At 36.2% G+C, this 15,176-nt stretch overlaps 2 protein-coding genes across 2 annotated transcripts in view; one reads left to right on the top strand and one right to left on the bottom strand.

Moving 5' to 3' along the window:
- The first annotated feature begins 1,146 nt into the window (after positions 1–1,146).
- LOC134228708 (probable serine/threonine-protein kinase nek1) lies at positions 1,147–8,126 on the top strand. Its single transcript, XM_062710386.1, has 9 exons — positions 1,147–1,447; positions 3,729–3,781; positions 4,035–4,107; positions 4,908–5,061; positions 5,272–5,409; positions 5,616–5,862; positions 5,955–6,083; positions 6,254–7,061; positions 7,783–8,126. The coding sequence occupies exons 1-9, from the start codon at positions 1,189–1,191 to the stop codon at positions 8,067–8,069; spliced, it is 2,148 nt and encodes a 715-aa protein (XP_062566370.1). The 5' UTR covers positions 1,147–1,188; the 3' UTR covers positions 8,070–8,126.
- A 1,245-nt stretch (positions 8,127–9,371) lies between these two features.
- LOC134228706 (dynein axonemal heavy chain 2-like) overlaps positions 9,372–15,176 on the bottom strand; it is a 36,460-nt gene continuing 30,655 nt past the window's right edge. The window contains 14 exon segments of the mRNA XM_062710385.1: positions 9,372–9,898; positions 9,980–10,130; positions 10,801–10,875; positions 11,055–11,231; positions 11,348–11,497; positions 11,589–11,705; positions 12,021–12,246; positions 12,436–12,620; positions 13,007–13,198; positions 13,393–13,584; positions 13,696–13,821; positions 14,058–14,263; positions 14,631–14,817; positions 15,020–15,146. Coding sequence (XP_062566369.1) covers positions 9,744–9,898; positions 9,980–10,130; positions 10,801–10,875; positions 11,055–11,231; positions 11,348–11,497; positions 11,589–11,705; positions 12,021–12,246; positions 12,436–12,620; positions 13,007–13,198; positions 13,393–13,584; positions 13,696–13,821; positions 14,058–14,263; positions 14,631–14,817; positions 15,020–15,146 — 2,266 coding nt within the window. The 3' untranslated portion in view covers positions 9,372–9,743.

The following is a 15,176-nucleotide window of genomic DNA, read 5'->3' as shown; positions in this document are numbered from 1 at the left end:
AAAAACACAGGGGATATGGTACTTTAGATTTTCTCAAACGAAACAATTATAGGTTAACCCCCAACTGCCCAATCCGTAGGCATGTTGTTTTTACAATAAAGGTGTAGGGTAGTACACCGTGACATAAGCCCCTGTCAAGCTAGTGACCCTCCAGTTATTTACAACAATATTAAACATAAAGAATGACAGATTTCTTTTATTAATACTGTGAAGAAATATATTTTGAAAGATGTGAACTTGGGTTTTTGTGAGTGGATTAGTCAAACGTTTATCATGTTTATAGGAAAGAGAATGTAACTAAATGATTCGTGTTGGACTTATGAACATTTATCTGTTCATTCAATACTGATTATAATTTAAATCTGCCAGTAAAGTTACAAGGCGGTGAAGGTAAATGTATGTACATTTGTATTCTTAATATTTTTTAATGATAATGTTGACATTAGTGTATTAATTTAAACGACAAAAGAAGCATATCCCATCTTCCCGACAGGAAACCCGATCAATAAATCTATACATTCCTTTATTTATGTATTAATTTCGATTTCTTACTTATTGTTTACTACATTTTCTTGGAGAAAACACTTGCTATTAATACGACTATATATCCTTAATTAATTTTAAAAGAATAGTTTTTCAGTTAATATCGAATGAACCACATGTATACAATTCGTATAAAAGGCCGAGGGCGGACCTTTTCTGATAGAGCCAGGCGGACCAAATATGTTATCGTATTAGGTCCGGCCGGACCTTTAAACGAGGCGGACCAAATATTATGCGACACCGGTCTCTAGTCTACATCCCGCAGTGGGATTTGAACCCGCGACGTAAGGATCAACTCCATAGTCTGTGACTCGCGAGTATACACTCTAATTATTGTGCAATGCGGGCGACAATTCAAAACGTAATTAAAAAAAGATTAACTATCTTATTTTCAAATATCCAAGTTTCAGGACCCCCCTCCCTTCCCCCTGAAAACACCAATAACTGGCCATCAGGTACTACCATTGTACCGTCTGGGACTAAGAATGCCCAGCATCCTTGCCTCACTAAAAATTAGAGCCTAGTTACGGCCTTGTTTTATAAGGAAAACCTTTTCCCGATAGACTAGGAAATAACTTCTCTGTCCTTCAATGACTTGAATATCGCTTATTGCCCTTGACAAGGTCAAGGTGAGAGTCCAGTAAAATGGCTGAAAATTTCCAGCTGTTGACATTATTGGGAACGGGTACATTTGGGGAAGCATGGATTGCAAAGTCAAGAAAACATGAGATGAAATGTGTGGTGAAAGTGATAAACATTCTCCGATTATCTGAACGGGAACTAGATCAGGCCTTAACCGAAGTGTCCGTTTTGGGACGAATGCACCATGTTAATATCGTGCGGTATTTGGACGCCTATGTTCACGACGGGGCTTTAAATATTGCCATGGAATATGCTGATGGTGGTATGTGTATTCAATTAGGAATTTTAATGTTAAGATTTTGCATTATTCACGATCCAAAGATCACGATTTACGAAGATGGTGACCGTGGGTTGAGACCAATGGGAATAAGATTAAAATAGCACGTTTTTTGGTATCATATCCCAGAAATGGGGTTTAAATTCAAATTTATACAATGCAAAAAATAAAATAATATTTCGTTATGAACACCAAATAACTTTGACCAGCATTTTTTATTCCCAATGTGAGATGTAACACTAAGAACTTTCATTGGAACACGTCCTAAAATATGGAACACCACATTAACATTTATTCATATATTGAATATACATGTATCTTCAATTGATTGTACTTATCTTCAAATCAATAATACCTATATTTTGATATATCAAAGATAAGTTTGATTAAATACACATCTTTAATTCATTTGAAGATAGGTAAAGTTGATTTAAAGATTGGTACAATTGGTTTGAAGATAAGTATAATGGATTTGAAGATTGGTAAAAATGACATAAACTGAAGAACCAATCTTTAAATTGAATTGAAGATAGGTGTACTTCTATTAAAGATAATGTAAATCACTTTTTATTCGCGAGAACTTTATTTTCGCGTTATTGCCCCAGACAGTGTGCTCGCGAAAATTAAATTCTCGCGTATAATAGTATTTCTTAAGATTATATAGAGCAATAACCACAATTCGCGAAAAAATTTTCTCGCTTATGAAGAATCAATGACTATCTCGCGAAAATAAGGTGTCGCGAAAATTAAGTGATCTACAGTAGGTGTAATTTGTTTGAACCTAGGTTTAATTACTTAAAGATAATTATGTATAATTATTGTCCCCCGCTTGAAAAGTGGGGGATATTAATTTGGGTTTGTACGTGCAGGCCTATCTGTCAAATTGGACCTCAGATGTCAAGAAACTTAACAGTCTATGCAATTTTATTGTAGATATAAATGAATTTGTTTGGATCCCGTCCGTCCGTCCGTCCGTTTTCTGTCTGTCTGTAACGCTTTCGTTTCCACACGATTCTCGAGAACCCTTTGAGCTTTTGCAATGAAATTTAGCATAGCAACTCCCTATGGACTATATTGATTTTGAGGTCAAAAGGTCAAAGGTCAAGGTCATAAATAAGCAAATTCTGTCTGTTAAAACACTTTCGTTTCCACACGATATCTACACAACCATTTGAGCTATCGCGATGAAATTTTACATAACAACTCCCTGTGGCCTAAAAAAGACCCCTATTGATTTTGAGGTCAAAAGGTCAATAGTTCAAAAATCGTAAATTTATACATTCTGTCTGTGTGTAATACTATCCTTTCCGGGCGATATTTCAAGAAGATTTTGAGCTTATGCAATGTAATTTTATACCAAAACTCCTTAGGACCTCTCTCGCCCCTCTCAAAGTGCCCCGCCCCGTTTGTATTTATAGTACATGTCGCTATTTTTAGCGCAGGGGCATGAGGAGAGTTATTGCGTATAAAACAGGTTCTCGGCGGACTTTATGTTCTTATTACATCTATTATAACTGTTTAATAAAGACTATAAATATATCAAACACCATGGATTGCCTAAAATTTTGACAATACCGAACATGAAAACATGAATATATACGTGTATGTGACTTCAGTTCTGCATATACTTCTCGCCATGTAAAGTGACTCCGTGGTGTAGTGGTTATGTCTCTTGGTTCAAATGTGAGAGGTCCCGGGATTTTCATCTCGGTCGAACCTTTCTTTTTTTTTTTTTTCAAATACTTTTTTTTTTTTTTTGCTAAATGATAGTATTCAGCATGTGAAATGAAAAATTTATGAGGTTATAAAATCATCATTACAGTGTGATAAATATTCCAAGGCATATAAAAAAATCTTCTATACACATAATGAAGAATAAGCAATCAAATCTTTATACGCATATTGACATACATGTATTTTATTTCCTTCAGTATACATGTATACATTTAATAATTCTACAAATTCAGTCAGGGGGAGCCGACTTTTTCCCTAAGCGGGGGACACGAATTCTCTGAATTAGCTTGTTTACACTGTCTTTAAATAAATTGTATCTAAATTCATTTGGACATAGGTTCAATTCTTTGAATATATGTTGATTTGATGTTCCATACTAAACATGTACAATAACTAATTATTAAATGTTAACTACTACATATGCAGAAAACGTACTTTTGAGCAGTTTTCCTTCAATGTACCATTAATTTATGTATTGAGTAATAGCCTAAAGCTATTTTAACAGTGAACTTGATGGTTTGATTCATTTTAGGTGATCTTCATAAGAAGATTTGTGACCAAAAAGGAGTTTCCTTCAACAGAGAGGTATGTATCAAGACTGTGTTAAGCCATATAATTATGTACGTGCAGGCCTATCTGTCAAATTGGACCTCAGATGTCAAGAAACTTAACATTGTATGCAATTTAATTGTAGATATATATATGAATTTGTTTGGATCTTCAGTTTTATCATTTTGCCTATTGTTCTCTGTTCTAAGGGAATTAGCACTAATACTGACTTTGTGATGTAGATGATCATGTTTTCAGTTTTAGTACTGTACTATTCTTTATGTTGTAGGTGATCATGGATTGGTTTGTTCAGATGTGCATGGCACTACAGTACATCCACAAACAGAACATACTACACAGAGGTACTTGTATTATATGATGAAGGTACATAGGGCCACATTGCTCACAAGAGTCACTATCTATCAAAAAACCAAAAAACATTGAATTGAATCTTGTGGGGACATGAACACAGTGATGCATTGCAGTGGGCATAGCATTCCAGGAGCCTTTTGCTTTCCTTTTTTTCTTCAATCTATTAAAGAATTTTAAATATGCACTATGAAATACTTCTGTTACCAATGCATTTTCTGGGGAAAAATTTAAAAAAAGGACCAAGGGTCAAAGGGATACAATACAACAATATAAAAGGATTCATAGAAGTATAGAATAAACAAAATAAACTGATTCTTATAGATGATAGATCATCAAAATTACTAGTGTAGTACTATGTAATTCACAATTTGAAAGTGGCACCCTTGTTCATTATAATTGTGCACATAGTTTTTTTGTTTAATATCAAGGAGTTTCAAAGAAATAAAACATTTTCACTCCTCCAGGACCCTTGAACCTGGAATCACTTTAAAAATTTTGGAAGAGGCACCCTTGCTCTATGCTAAATATATAGTGAGAGAAGAAAATATTTCCAGATTATTATTTTTTAGTTCCAAATAGAGGTCTTTATGCTATTTTACTGGTATATATAAATGTGCTGAAGAAATTATCTTGGCTCAAAATTGTCTCAATAGTCTCAAGTACAGTAAAACTTGTTTAATCTTGCCCCCACTGGTTCCAAAGAAATTGGCTGCATTATACAATACACATGTATCTAAAAATATTGAATTTGCTGCAATGGTAAAATGGAATTTCTATTTGAATTTTATAGATCTAAAGTCTCAAAACATATTTTTGACCTCGAAATCCATTGTTAAAGTTGGAGATTTTGGAATAGCTCGAGTACTCAAGGACAGTTCTGATTTAGCTGTGACGACAATAGGCACCCCCTTCTACCTCAGCCCAGAAATATGCCAGAAAAAGCCGTATCCTTCATAAATGGCAGCTCAAAGTGTTTTCAGAAAACAAATAACTTTTGCCTTTTAAAAGTCCATCTAAAAAGCAACATATACATGTATCTATGGTATCACATCGATATATTCATCTGTTTTTAGCTTTTCCTTGCTCAGCTCATAATTTAAATACTTCTTTATCATTTGTGAGAGCTATTTAGAATTCCTTGACTGGACTCCTAGCTATAACCATAAGAGTGATATGTGGGCCCTGGGCTGTGTATTATATGAGATGTGCTGTCTCTGTGTACCATTCAATGCCGAAGACCTCCAGGAACTCATCCTAAAAATCCTCCAGGAAAATTACAATCCTATTCCAAGGTTACTCTTAGTTATTATCAAATAGATTTTAATTAACAATTAATTGTAATAATAAGAAAAAGACCTGCAAAAAGTTCTGCAGTTATTTAGTTTTTGTTTCCAGAAATTTGGATGCTGAATGTTAGTGTGATCTTCATTATAAGGTATACTATTTCCGTTGATCTATTTTGAACTCCAAACTAAAAAATATTTTATGACTATTACAGATTTCTGGGATCAACCCTGAGTCTTCTGATTAGAAAGCTCCTAGATAAAACCCCAGAGAATCGGCCCTCAGCAGATTACGTTCTGTCCTTGTCTGCACTTAAACCTTATATACATAAACATGACCCAAAGAGTAGACAGCTCAGACAACTTCAGTCGAAGGAGCGGCGATTCAGTCTCCCAAACATTCCAAGAAAGGACCAGGAGAAAGAAAGGAGAAACAGCAGAGCTTCCGTCGACAAAGAAAATGTAGGTCAAATATTCTATCAACAAAGACATTGCATGAATCCAAAATATGTTGAAACTTGCGTTTTTGACTTACCGTTCATTCTCATTCACAGTTGGACCCAAAGATGGCAGGAAAGACCTATTTGGTGAAGAACCCAAAATTTAAACAACTGGCAAATACTCCAAATGTCTCGCATATTGTGGCCAAGCAAAGGAAGAGGCAATCTGACAGTTTAAGTCAGGTAATTTATCTGTCTTCGTGATAGCTTTGTTCCTTGCACTTTCATTAAAATAAATTAAAATAATCTTCAGCCAGTAGGATTTAGAAGTTGCATGGTTGTGGGACATGGCTTATGATGACATCAATCTTTGTGGGACATGGCATCTGATGGATTTATTCTGTTTCTTGTAGGAGGAGCCCTTTCCAAGAGCAGCTCTGTTCTGCAGAGTGGAAAGAAATTCATCCAACACAAACATTGAAAACAAGCCAACGATTGAAAGAAAACATTCCATTAAAAATGCTGATTTACAACCTGATAACAACAATAAAGACAAACGTCAGTCTATTGATGGAATACCCAGACAGAAGCTTGAGAAGAGAGATCAGGATTCTAGAAGACAACAGAGTGTTGAATCTAGTGAGAACATTGGGAAACCCCCATCTGGTCGGAAAAGTCTGGACTCCAAGCCTCAAAGTCTGCTGGCATTCCAGAAGGAAGGAGGTAATAATTACAGGGGAAATGTAGCAGAGTCCAGTCAGGTGAAGAAAGGAAGCAGTGAACGGAGAAGCTCTGGAGTACACAGCAGTGAGTGTCAGGGAAAACCCAGATTTAGAACTCCTAGCATAGAACCCAGAATCTCTGACAGAAGACCTACTCCAATCGGGTCTGAAGGTTCAAGTGTAACCAAAAAACTTTTCTCAAGACACAAATACCCAGCATGCCGTGCCAGTAACGATGATCCTGACCAATCAGAAACAGAGAATGAAGTATTTGTGGATCAGGGTGTAGCTGATAATGAACTCAGACCTATAAATGTTGCTAACAGTCCAAAGAAAGTACGACGGTCTAGTTCCTATGACTGTGTATTTGTGGACAAAAAACAGACCCCTAATGATGGCTCAATACCAAGAGCAAAGTCAGCTGGAAGCATCAAAAGGCAGTCAACAGATGGATACACCTACAATGTCTCATCTTCTCTAATGCCTTCTGGGAACATAGGTATAAACCTTATAATCTATCAATTATAGTAAGATTTAAGATCAATCAAGCTCTTAAGATGAATGAAGTTCATCCCTGTGTTTGTCTGTATGGAAACAATTCCTGAAAATGCCAAGTGCTCCTACAATTTTGGGTCTCTAGATTTATCCATTCATCTTCTTCAAATTCAGTGCAGACGATTTTAAGTTATACTAAAATATTCTAATCTTTTGAATTAGGGCATGCTTACTCCTCCTTGGCACCTGATCCCACCTCTGCTGTATCCTCCTTTAGCTTTTTTAATCTGAAACAAACCTAACCAAGCAGCTGAGTTCCAAAAGATACATTTGTCATATCATAAGGGGACATTAATCAGTGTTTCAAACACATTTTACTGAATATTGCCTTAATAATGGACCAAGCATCCTTTGACCTTGTGTAATGAATAATTTGGAGGGCTTACTTCTGGTTTGTTTGTTTAGTGTAGGAATTAAAGGACTGGCTGTAAGCAACTGCTAAATCAAGTGCAAAACTGCACATTTACATATAAATGAAATATTCAGAAATACTCTAAATAAAATATATTGCTTACTTATTAAAAAATCTGCTAAATATCTACAGTGAGGTGTGATTTTTTTTTATACCATACTATTACTCCCTGAAGTAGTTTGTGTTTGGCGATACCTTAAGTTTCAGCTAAATATTAGAATCTTTATTGACAATGTTTTTTCTCCCTCCCTAGATAAAGACAAAGGGAAAATGGACTTTAATCAGGACTTGTTGAATAGTGTACCAAATGTTTTATATAATGCTGTGTGCAGCTTTGTAACAGACAGGGATAAGGGGACAGAGTTTCTGTCTGCTGTAATTACCAGGACTTTTGGGAAGAGAGAAGCGGAAAAGTACATCTCCAAAATAACCCAGAGTTTGATTGAACAGAAACCCTTCCAGGAAGTAGAACTGATCATTCCAGAAAATAAGAGGGAGTTCCTTCCCCTCCTCTTATGTTACATACAAATGTCATATTGATGCTGAATATTCCCTTAGCTAAAACAGGGAACAAAATGTGTAGCTAAGTGTTCATTTAAATTATTTTGTCTTTTGAATAATGATGTAGATAGATGAAAAAATAAAAAAAAAATGAATAGGTTTCACTGAATTTGAGTTTTTGTCATACTTAAATCAATATTCATTGATTGCAATTGGTTCGGAGGTTCAAAGGAAGCAGCTAAAATATTCAGACACACAAAATGATGAACCAAAACAGATCACAACAATAGTTCTGATCGAGTGACAGAGGTATTGAATATAAATGTAAGTAAAACCAAAACATTGCTGTTGTCTGTCCAGTGATTTTTGTGCAGTGTTTGAAAATCAGCCATGAAAGTAATAGCAGAGTTCTTGCCCACAATGGCGTAAAGTTATGAAGAATGCCTTTTGTCATTGTGCCAAAACGTGTTTGAAAGTCAGTCAATATCTTGGATCTCAATAGCTCAGTGGTTAGAGCACTGGCACGGTGCACCAGAGGCCCTGGGTTTGAGTCCCGGTTGAGACTTGATTTTTTGCCACCTGTGACATTTGGCACCCAATGTGGAGTGAATGATGAATAATAAGATCTTTCACGCAAGTTCAATTTATTTAACTTTAGTCTTTAAGAGAGATATCTTTTGATGCCTAGACACTGTTGCATTGCCATTTGGTTTGAACAAAAATTTCAATTTTTAAAAAATATAAAGTAAAAATATTTACTTGTAATCTGTGTCGAAGCCCCTTTGCAAACTAAGGCTATAACTCAGGGTCAGTCAAATAGTTTATCTTATTAAAAAAAGGTCTTATGATTTAAAATCTTGTAGCTGGTTAAATTCAATAAAAAAAGAATGTAACAATTTGATGAGTTCACTGTTGAACATGATCAATTGAAAGATGGGACTAGGAAACAATGCAATTTGTCAAACCCAACAGAAAACAGAAAAGAATGTCAAGAAGGTAATCTAGTCCAAACATTAAAATTCCAGCAATCTTGTCCAAACAATAGCTCAGTACATGACCAAAGAACATGTATGACATTTGGAGACAATGTAGTAGACCCATTATTATAATGGTTATAGATTTATGATTGGATAAAATCAGAAAATAAAAATACTTTCAGTCAAAAAGCTTAAGATATGAGGACATTTTGGAGATTGTTAGAGGGTAATTTGGTTTGGTATTTGTTTGGCATTGAATTAACAATGTCAGAAGTCACTAATGATGAATGACTTGTTGGGATGGGGATAAGGGGGTTGACAAATATCAGCAATCTTAATCCATACCTTTACAAGTAAAGCACCACTTGATTATAAGGTCAACAATTTTATTAATAAATTAGACAAAATACTGGTATAAAAAACAAAACAATGCAATATTAAGAATGAGGAAAATAACACAAGACAAAATCCCAATCAAAAATCAATTGGTTCATTTGTTTTACAAACATAATTAATGGTTCTTTAAACAACAGACTTAGTAATCATCTTTTCATAAAAAAATAGTTCAGCACTAGTTCTCAAAAGTGTTTTGTGATAATGTTTGTCCTTGTAAATTATCTTCAAACTGGCTCTTCAAAGTTTTCTCTACTCATGTTGTATTACATTTTTTTAATATCACATTAGTTGTACAAGTTCATCAGATCACAGTAAGTATTCCAAGTTCATTAGATCACAGTTAGTAGTCCAAGCTCATCAGTAGAGCAGTTCCTCTCTTGACCCAGTGGTCGGGGGTCTTCTCTCCGGCCTTCAGCTCCACGGCTACCACAAAGGACGGCCTGCCCATTCCTCCCGCACGGTTAGGATAATAATAACATGGCGCCATATACATTCCTACAAACAAAGCAAAAGTTAATTCCTGTACATACAGAACAGAAAGATCTTATCTTGAGACAAAATTTTGTCCAGACATACCTTTGGCAGTTTTCTTCTTATTTTCCACTGGTTTGAAATGAATGGTTGGCATCAGGCAAACCAGCTGCATTGGATTGGCCTCCACCAAGTGAGAGTTCTTCTTATCCCAGCCTGCCCCTTGTAGGAAAAGGCCTTTAATGTATACACCATCCTGAAAATAGGAAAAATCATGAAACCAAATTCTTAAAAATGGTGTTAAATGTTATTCATATTTTCTTTCATATCTAACATTGCTGATTCATGGTAATCATAGCAATCCAGTCTATCATCATTGAAAAATTACAGTGTATAAAAAGTGAAGTTTTTAAGGCCAAAAAAAATTAATAAATAGTTTCTCAGGCCAAAAAATTCAAAATTCAATGCGGCAGGCAGTTTTTTTTTTTTTTTTGGAAGCAGGTTTTACCTCTCTTTTTTTTTTAAGTCATTTGTGCAGTAAAATGATAATATCTACTGATTCTTAAGTTTTGTTCTCTGAAATTACTTATAATATGTATTCAACGTTAAATAATGATATTCCAAACATTTATTCAAAAGTTAACTGATAAAATACTTTAGATTTAGAAGAAGTATATTGTTTTTCTAATAAAAACGTCTTTCTTAGCATTTATGAAAAGGGGAATAACTCGATTTTCTTTCTCAACTTGGAGAAATAGAAAATCGAGTTATTTCCCTTCTCAATATGTCAATAAAATTGATCAATGCGGCCGTTTTTGAACTGATGCGGCGGTGCATGAGAAACTATTGATTATTTTTTTTGGGCCTAAACCAGAATGAAATCCCAAATTTATTTGTAAGAGTTACTATCAGAACGTAATGGGTACCTTGGGAGGTCCAGTGATGTTGGAGTCATCAACAGTCATCACACTGAATTCCCAGGACAGCGAGTCCACAGATACCTAAAATAAACCAAACATAAATATACTTAACAACCTTCATAAGGTCTGCTTTCAAGACATTACTCTGCAAATTGGCCAATGTAGTTTCAAACATAAAAGAAAAGATTTCCAAATTTTATTTATTGGTATGAGGTCTTTACACAATGACTAACATCACAGACACAAACAAAGATTCTTACGCTGTTCAATCGAGCTGAAGTCTGGAGTACAGCAGTAAGGAAGCCTGTGGGGAAGGTGAATCCGGACATCCAGAATATAGTGGGAGGGTGAGCCGTCAGGGCCCACTTCTCAAACTGCTCCACCCTCAGGACCAGATCTCTTGTCCAAGCTGCCAGGGGCTTCAGTGAAGGGAAAGCCTACAACACACAATTTTCAATAGGATCCACTGGGCCAACATAGAAAAAATGTAATTACTTTAAATACTGTATTCTGATACTATGATGCAACTCTCTTTTACTGAGACTTTGAATACCTTCAACCATGATGGAGGAACATTGCCATCAAATATACACTGGAATATATTCTCTAGTTCTACAGTCATGACGACCAATCCCTGAATTCCTTTCTCCAAGTCTGTCAAAGACTGTCTGATCTCTACCAACAAGGCATTGTATCGCTGAATCTGTAAACAGGGATGTTATCATCAATATATATTCATAATGCCTTTGGGTACATTCACAGATAATCAACTGAGGCTAACAATTTGTACAGACCTCTTGTAACAATACCACATTGAGAGGGGATGGGTCTATGGACAAGATCTTGGCTGTGTTGTCATAGTCAATATTCTCAGGAATCTGTTTAAAGATGTTAGCTGCCAGATCTAGAACCTAAAAAAACAAAATGACCATTCAAAATTATGATTTTTTTTAATCTCAAATATTTTGGCTAAACAAGGGAAATTTTGCCCCCACTTAAAGAAGGACTAAAGTTTAAAACATTTTTAATGCAAAAATTGTAGAGAGAACTTGAGTTACAATCTAAAAGCTACTTTATACAATATATAAATTTCTTTTACCCTCTCCTTTTTACCTCAAAATCTAGATGTGGTAATGATTTAAAATTTCACTACAAAAGGTATGAGATATCATCCAGACACTATAGTGTTATAGAAAGAATGCAGGGCCACTAAGACCAGTTGTTACCTTATCCTCCCTGCTCTCTCCCCCTCCTGCGGCCGACACTTGCGGCTGTAGAGATAGGAGGGTGTTAAACAAAATCCTGGTCTCCTGGATCTGGGACTGAATGTCTGCATTAGGGTGCTGTCCGAACGCCTCGGGTGGGTCTACGTTAGGAAGCATGCTGACGTACTCCTTGTAAGAGGACAGGGGTCCATCCTTTGGTACATAGTACGTGGACACTGAGGACACTCTGTAAAGATAGTCAACCTTGAGATGAAATACCAGGGTTAATTTACATAGGGCCAGGGGTTTTCTGACCTATTCCATTCCAAGCAGTTATTTTCATGCAAAGCTAATATAATTTCTTTAATCTGTACAACATTCAAATCTTGCATGAAACAATTAAAAGTAACAGTTTTGAAATTGAGTAACAACATACTTGTAGAAAGGCGTAGAGAGGACTTGGTCCTGGAATAACTCTGATACGTAGGTCATAAGCAGTCTCCTGTCCCAGTCGTCAGTGACGTGGCCTCCGTAGCTGATACCAGCTATCAGGTACTTCAAGGCTTCCCAGGGAGTCTCCTCATACTCGTCCAGGTAAATACTCAGGATGCTCTCAGATACCTGTCAACATATCATGTCCAAAATACACTTTAGTACTAGTGAATAATACTGATGTAACATCTACCTACAGAATTTCCAGGAAATTTACATGTATATACTGAATGCAAAATTTTATTTGTTTCCTTGCGAATACTGGCAACATATGTTTTCACAAAAATTTATTTAATTCATATGATGCCTGAACTATTTCTCCACCATTCAATAAATACTGGCACTATGGTGGTACCAGTATCAGTGTTGGCACTACATTTGGTGGTACAGGATGCAATGGTGACATAATAAAACTGACACTACAATAGGTGGTACCACTAATAACACTGACACTATAAGTGGTTGTACACTATACCAGTAAAGTTGACCTAGCATTTAATGAAAATTCTTGTTACCTCAAAGTCAGAGTCATTAAATTCATAGGCAATGTTCCAGCCCAGCATGAGGAACTTTCTCCTCTCCAGCAGGACAGAGTGGAAGAAGCAGAGACAGAACAGCAGCTTCTTGTATTTGTCTTGTTTCGTGCAGCGCTGGAACTGGGGCTCAGTGATAAGGTTATACAGACGTTTCATGTTGGCTTTCAATCCCTAGAAATTAATTAAGTCACTTTTAATATGTGTACACAGTAATTATAAAAGTTTGTTTGTATGCTTCAATATCAGAGGCATAAATCAACCAATTTTGTTTCAATATTTTACAGGTCTCTTTCTCTTCTTTCAACATTAAGCTAATCATTATCTCAAACTCCCTGACTACAATCCTGTATAAGTCTAGTGTTTACCTTTGGTGGTTCTGTTGTCATTTTGATTCCAGTCTGTAGGATGGAGATGGGGAAGTCGGGGTGGGGGCTGCTGCTGAGCCACAGACGGAACTCAGGGTGGGGGTCCTCCACCTGCAGCTGCTCCACCAGCTTATCTAATTGTGGCATCCAGGACAGGGACAGGTGGCAGTTAGCCAGGAACACCCAGTTACCCTACATATAAACAAAAGTCAGTCTCACTGGCAGACAATGTACTCAGGTGTTCAATGTATCAATGACTTGTACAATATATCCAACTGTTTTATGACTGATAGATAACCTTACCTCTCTAACACCTTGCTTGATCATTCTGGTTGCTATGGGGGCTTGACCTTGACCCAGAGACAAGGAATAGAACCTCTGGGCCATACCACTTGCCTCAGACAGCTGAATCAGAGAACTTGTGGGATCCTGTCAATAAACAAAGATAAATTTATAATACCAGCTTAGATATAAAGTAATGAAAAAAATAATAAACCTGATATTTACAAACACTTATCTCAGATGAGACTGGCCTGTGCCTAATCAAATAATAAGGCTTTAATGGTAAAAGCAATTTTATAAAGTTATGTGGTCTTTCTTGGTTTAAAAAGCCATTTTTGGTGAAAATTGACTGGAGTAAGTTAAGATTTAGTAAGTCTACTAACCACTCCGGGGGACAGGACAAAGATGAGTGGCGTCCTGGTGGTGGAGTCCTCCACCACCTGCTGCATATCTAGTACCGGCGGCTCTGTGAACTTAGAGCCCAGGTTGTTTATGATGAAGGAGGTGGCACAGAATGACACCCTGTCTGGACGTAGAGAGCGCACCAGCAACATCCTCTGTAGCTCGTTACAGGCATTATCCCACTCACCTGAAAAGATAACATTACAAACCTTACTATTCAAATGTGTGTGAATACTAAAATAATAGAAGCATTACAGCTGTCAGTTAAGAACTGTCCTGCTTTTGTGATGTTGTAATGGAATGCAATTAACATACTGTAAAATCACATATTTTCTAATTTCACTGTTGATGTAGATTTGAATTCATGAAATTGTTGAGTAGTTATGTATGTAACATTTTACATTTTGTGGTGGACATGAATTTGTGGGTCATACCTGAAAAACAACAAAAATTTACACCCAATTTTATTAACAGTAATTTCACATGTTTTTTTTTGAACAAGTTGCCAAAAATCACACTAAATTTTTGTTTAACTAATCCCGTATCTTCCTGACCTGGTAAAGGAGCCACCTCAGGCTGAGCTGAGGTATACCAAATGTTCCAGTCTCTGGGGTACTGCTCAAACGCTGTGATGATGCCGTGGAAGTTAGTCAGCTTCTCCAGTTCTGTAATGTTGTCCCAGGCCACATCCCCGAGCCAGCCTGAGCAGGGGTTATCCATCTGGTTCTCACGGTCCAATACCTACAACAAACAGTCATGTCATATGAAATCATTGAAATAAAAATGCTCTTTACAAGTTCTTATACCAAAACAAATCTTAAGTAAGTGCAAGACTTTGGAGTACATGTAACAAAGGTTTGTACAAACATTGGTTGATATTACTTTACAGATGAATTAAAATTTAAATCTTTTATTCTGATAGCCCACGTCTCCTGATACTGACCACGCCCCCTCTGAGGAAGAAGTTGTACTCGTCCATGTTGATCTTACTAGCGGCCTCCAGGATCTTGGCACACATTTGGAAGGAGAATAGGAGTTTATGTCGCTCAAACAGACCACGACAAGTGTACCTATAATTATAAAGTATATTGTAAGATTCA

The sequence above is a fragment of the Saccostrea cucullata genome, unplaced genomic scaffold, assembly GCF_032062105.1.
Source record: "Saccostrea cucullata isolate Sc308-1 unplaced genomic scaffold, CSIRO_AGI_Scuc_v1 ctg54, whole genome shotgun sequence".
NCBI lineage: Eukaryota > Metazoa > Mollusca > Bivalvia > Ostreida > Ostreidae > Saccostrea > Saccostrea cuccullata.
This window is presented reverse-complemented; position numbering and strand designations above follow the sequence as displayed.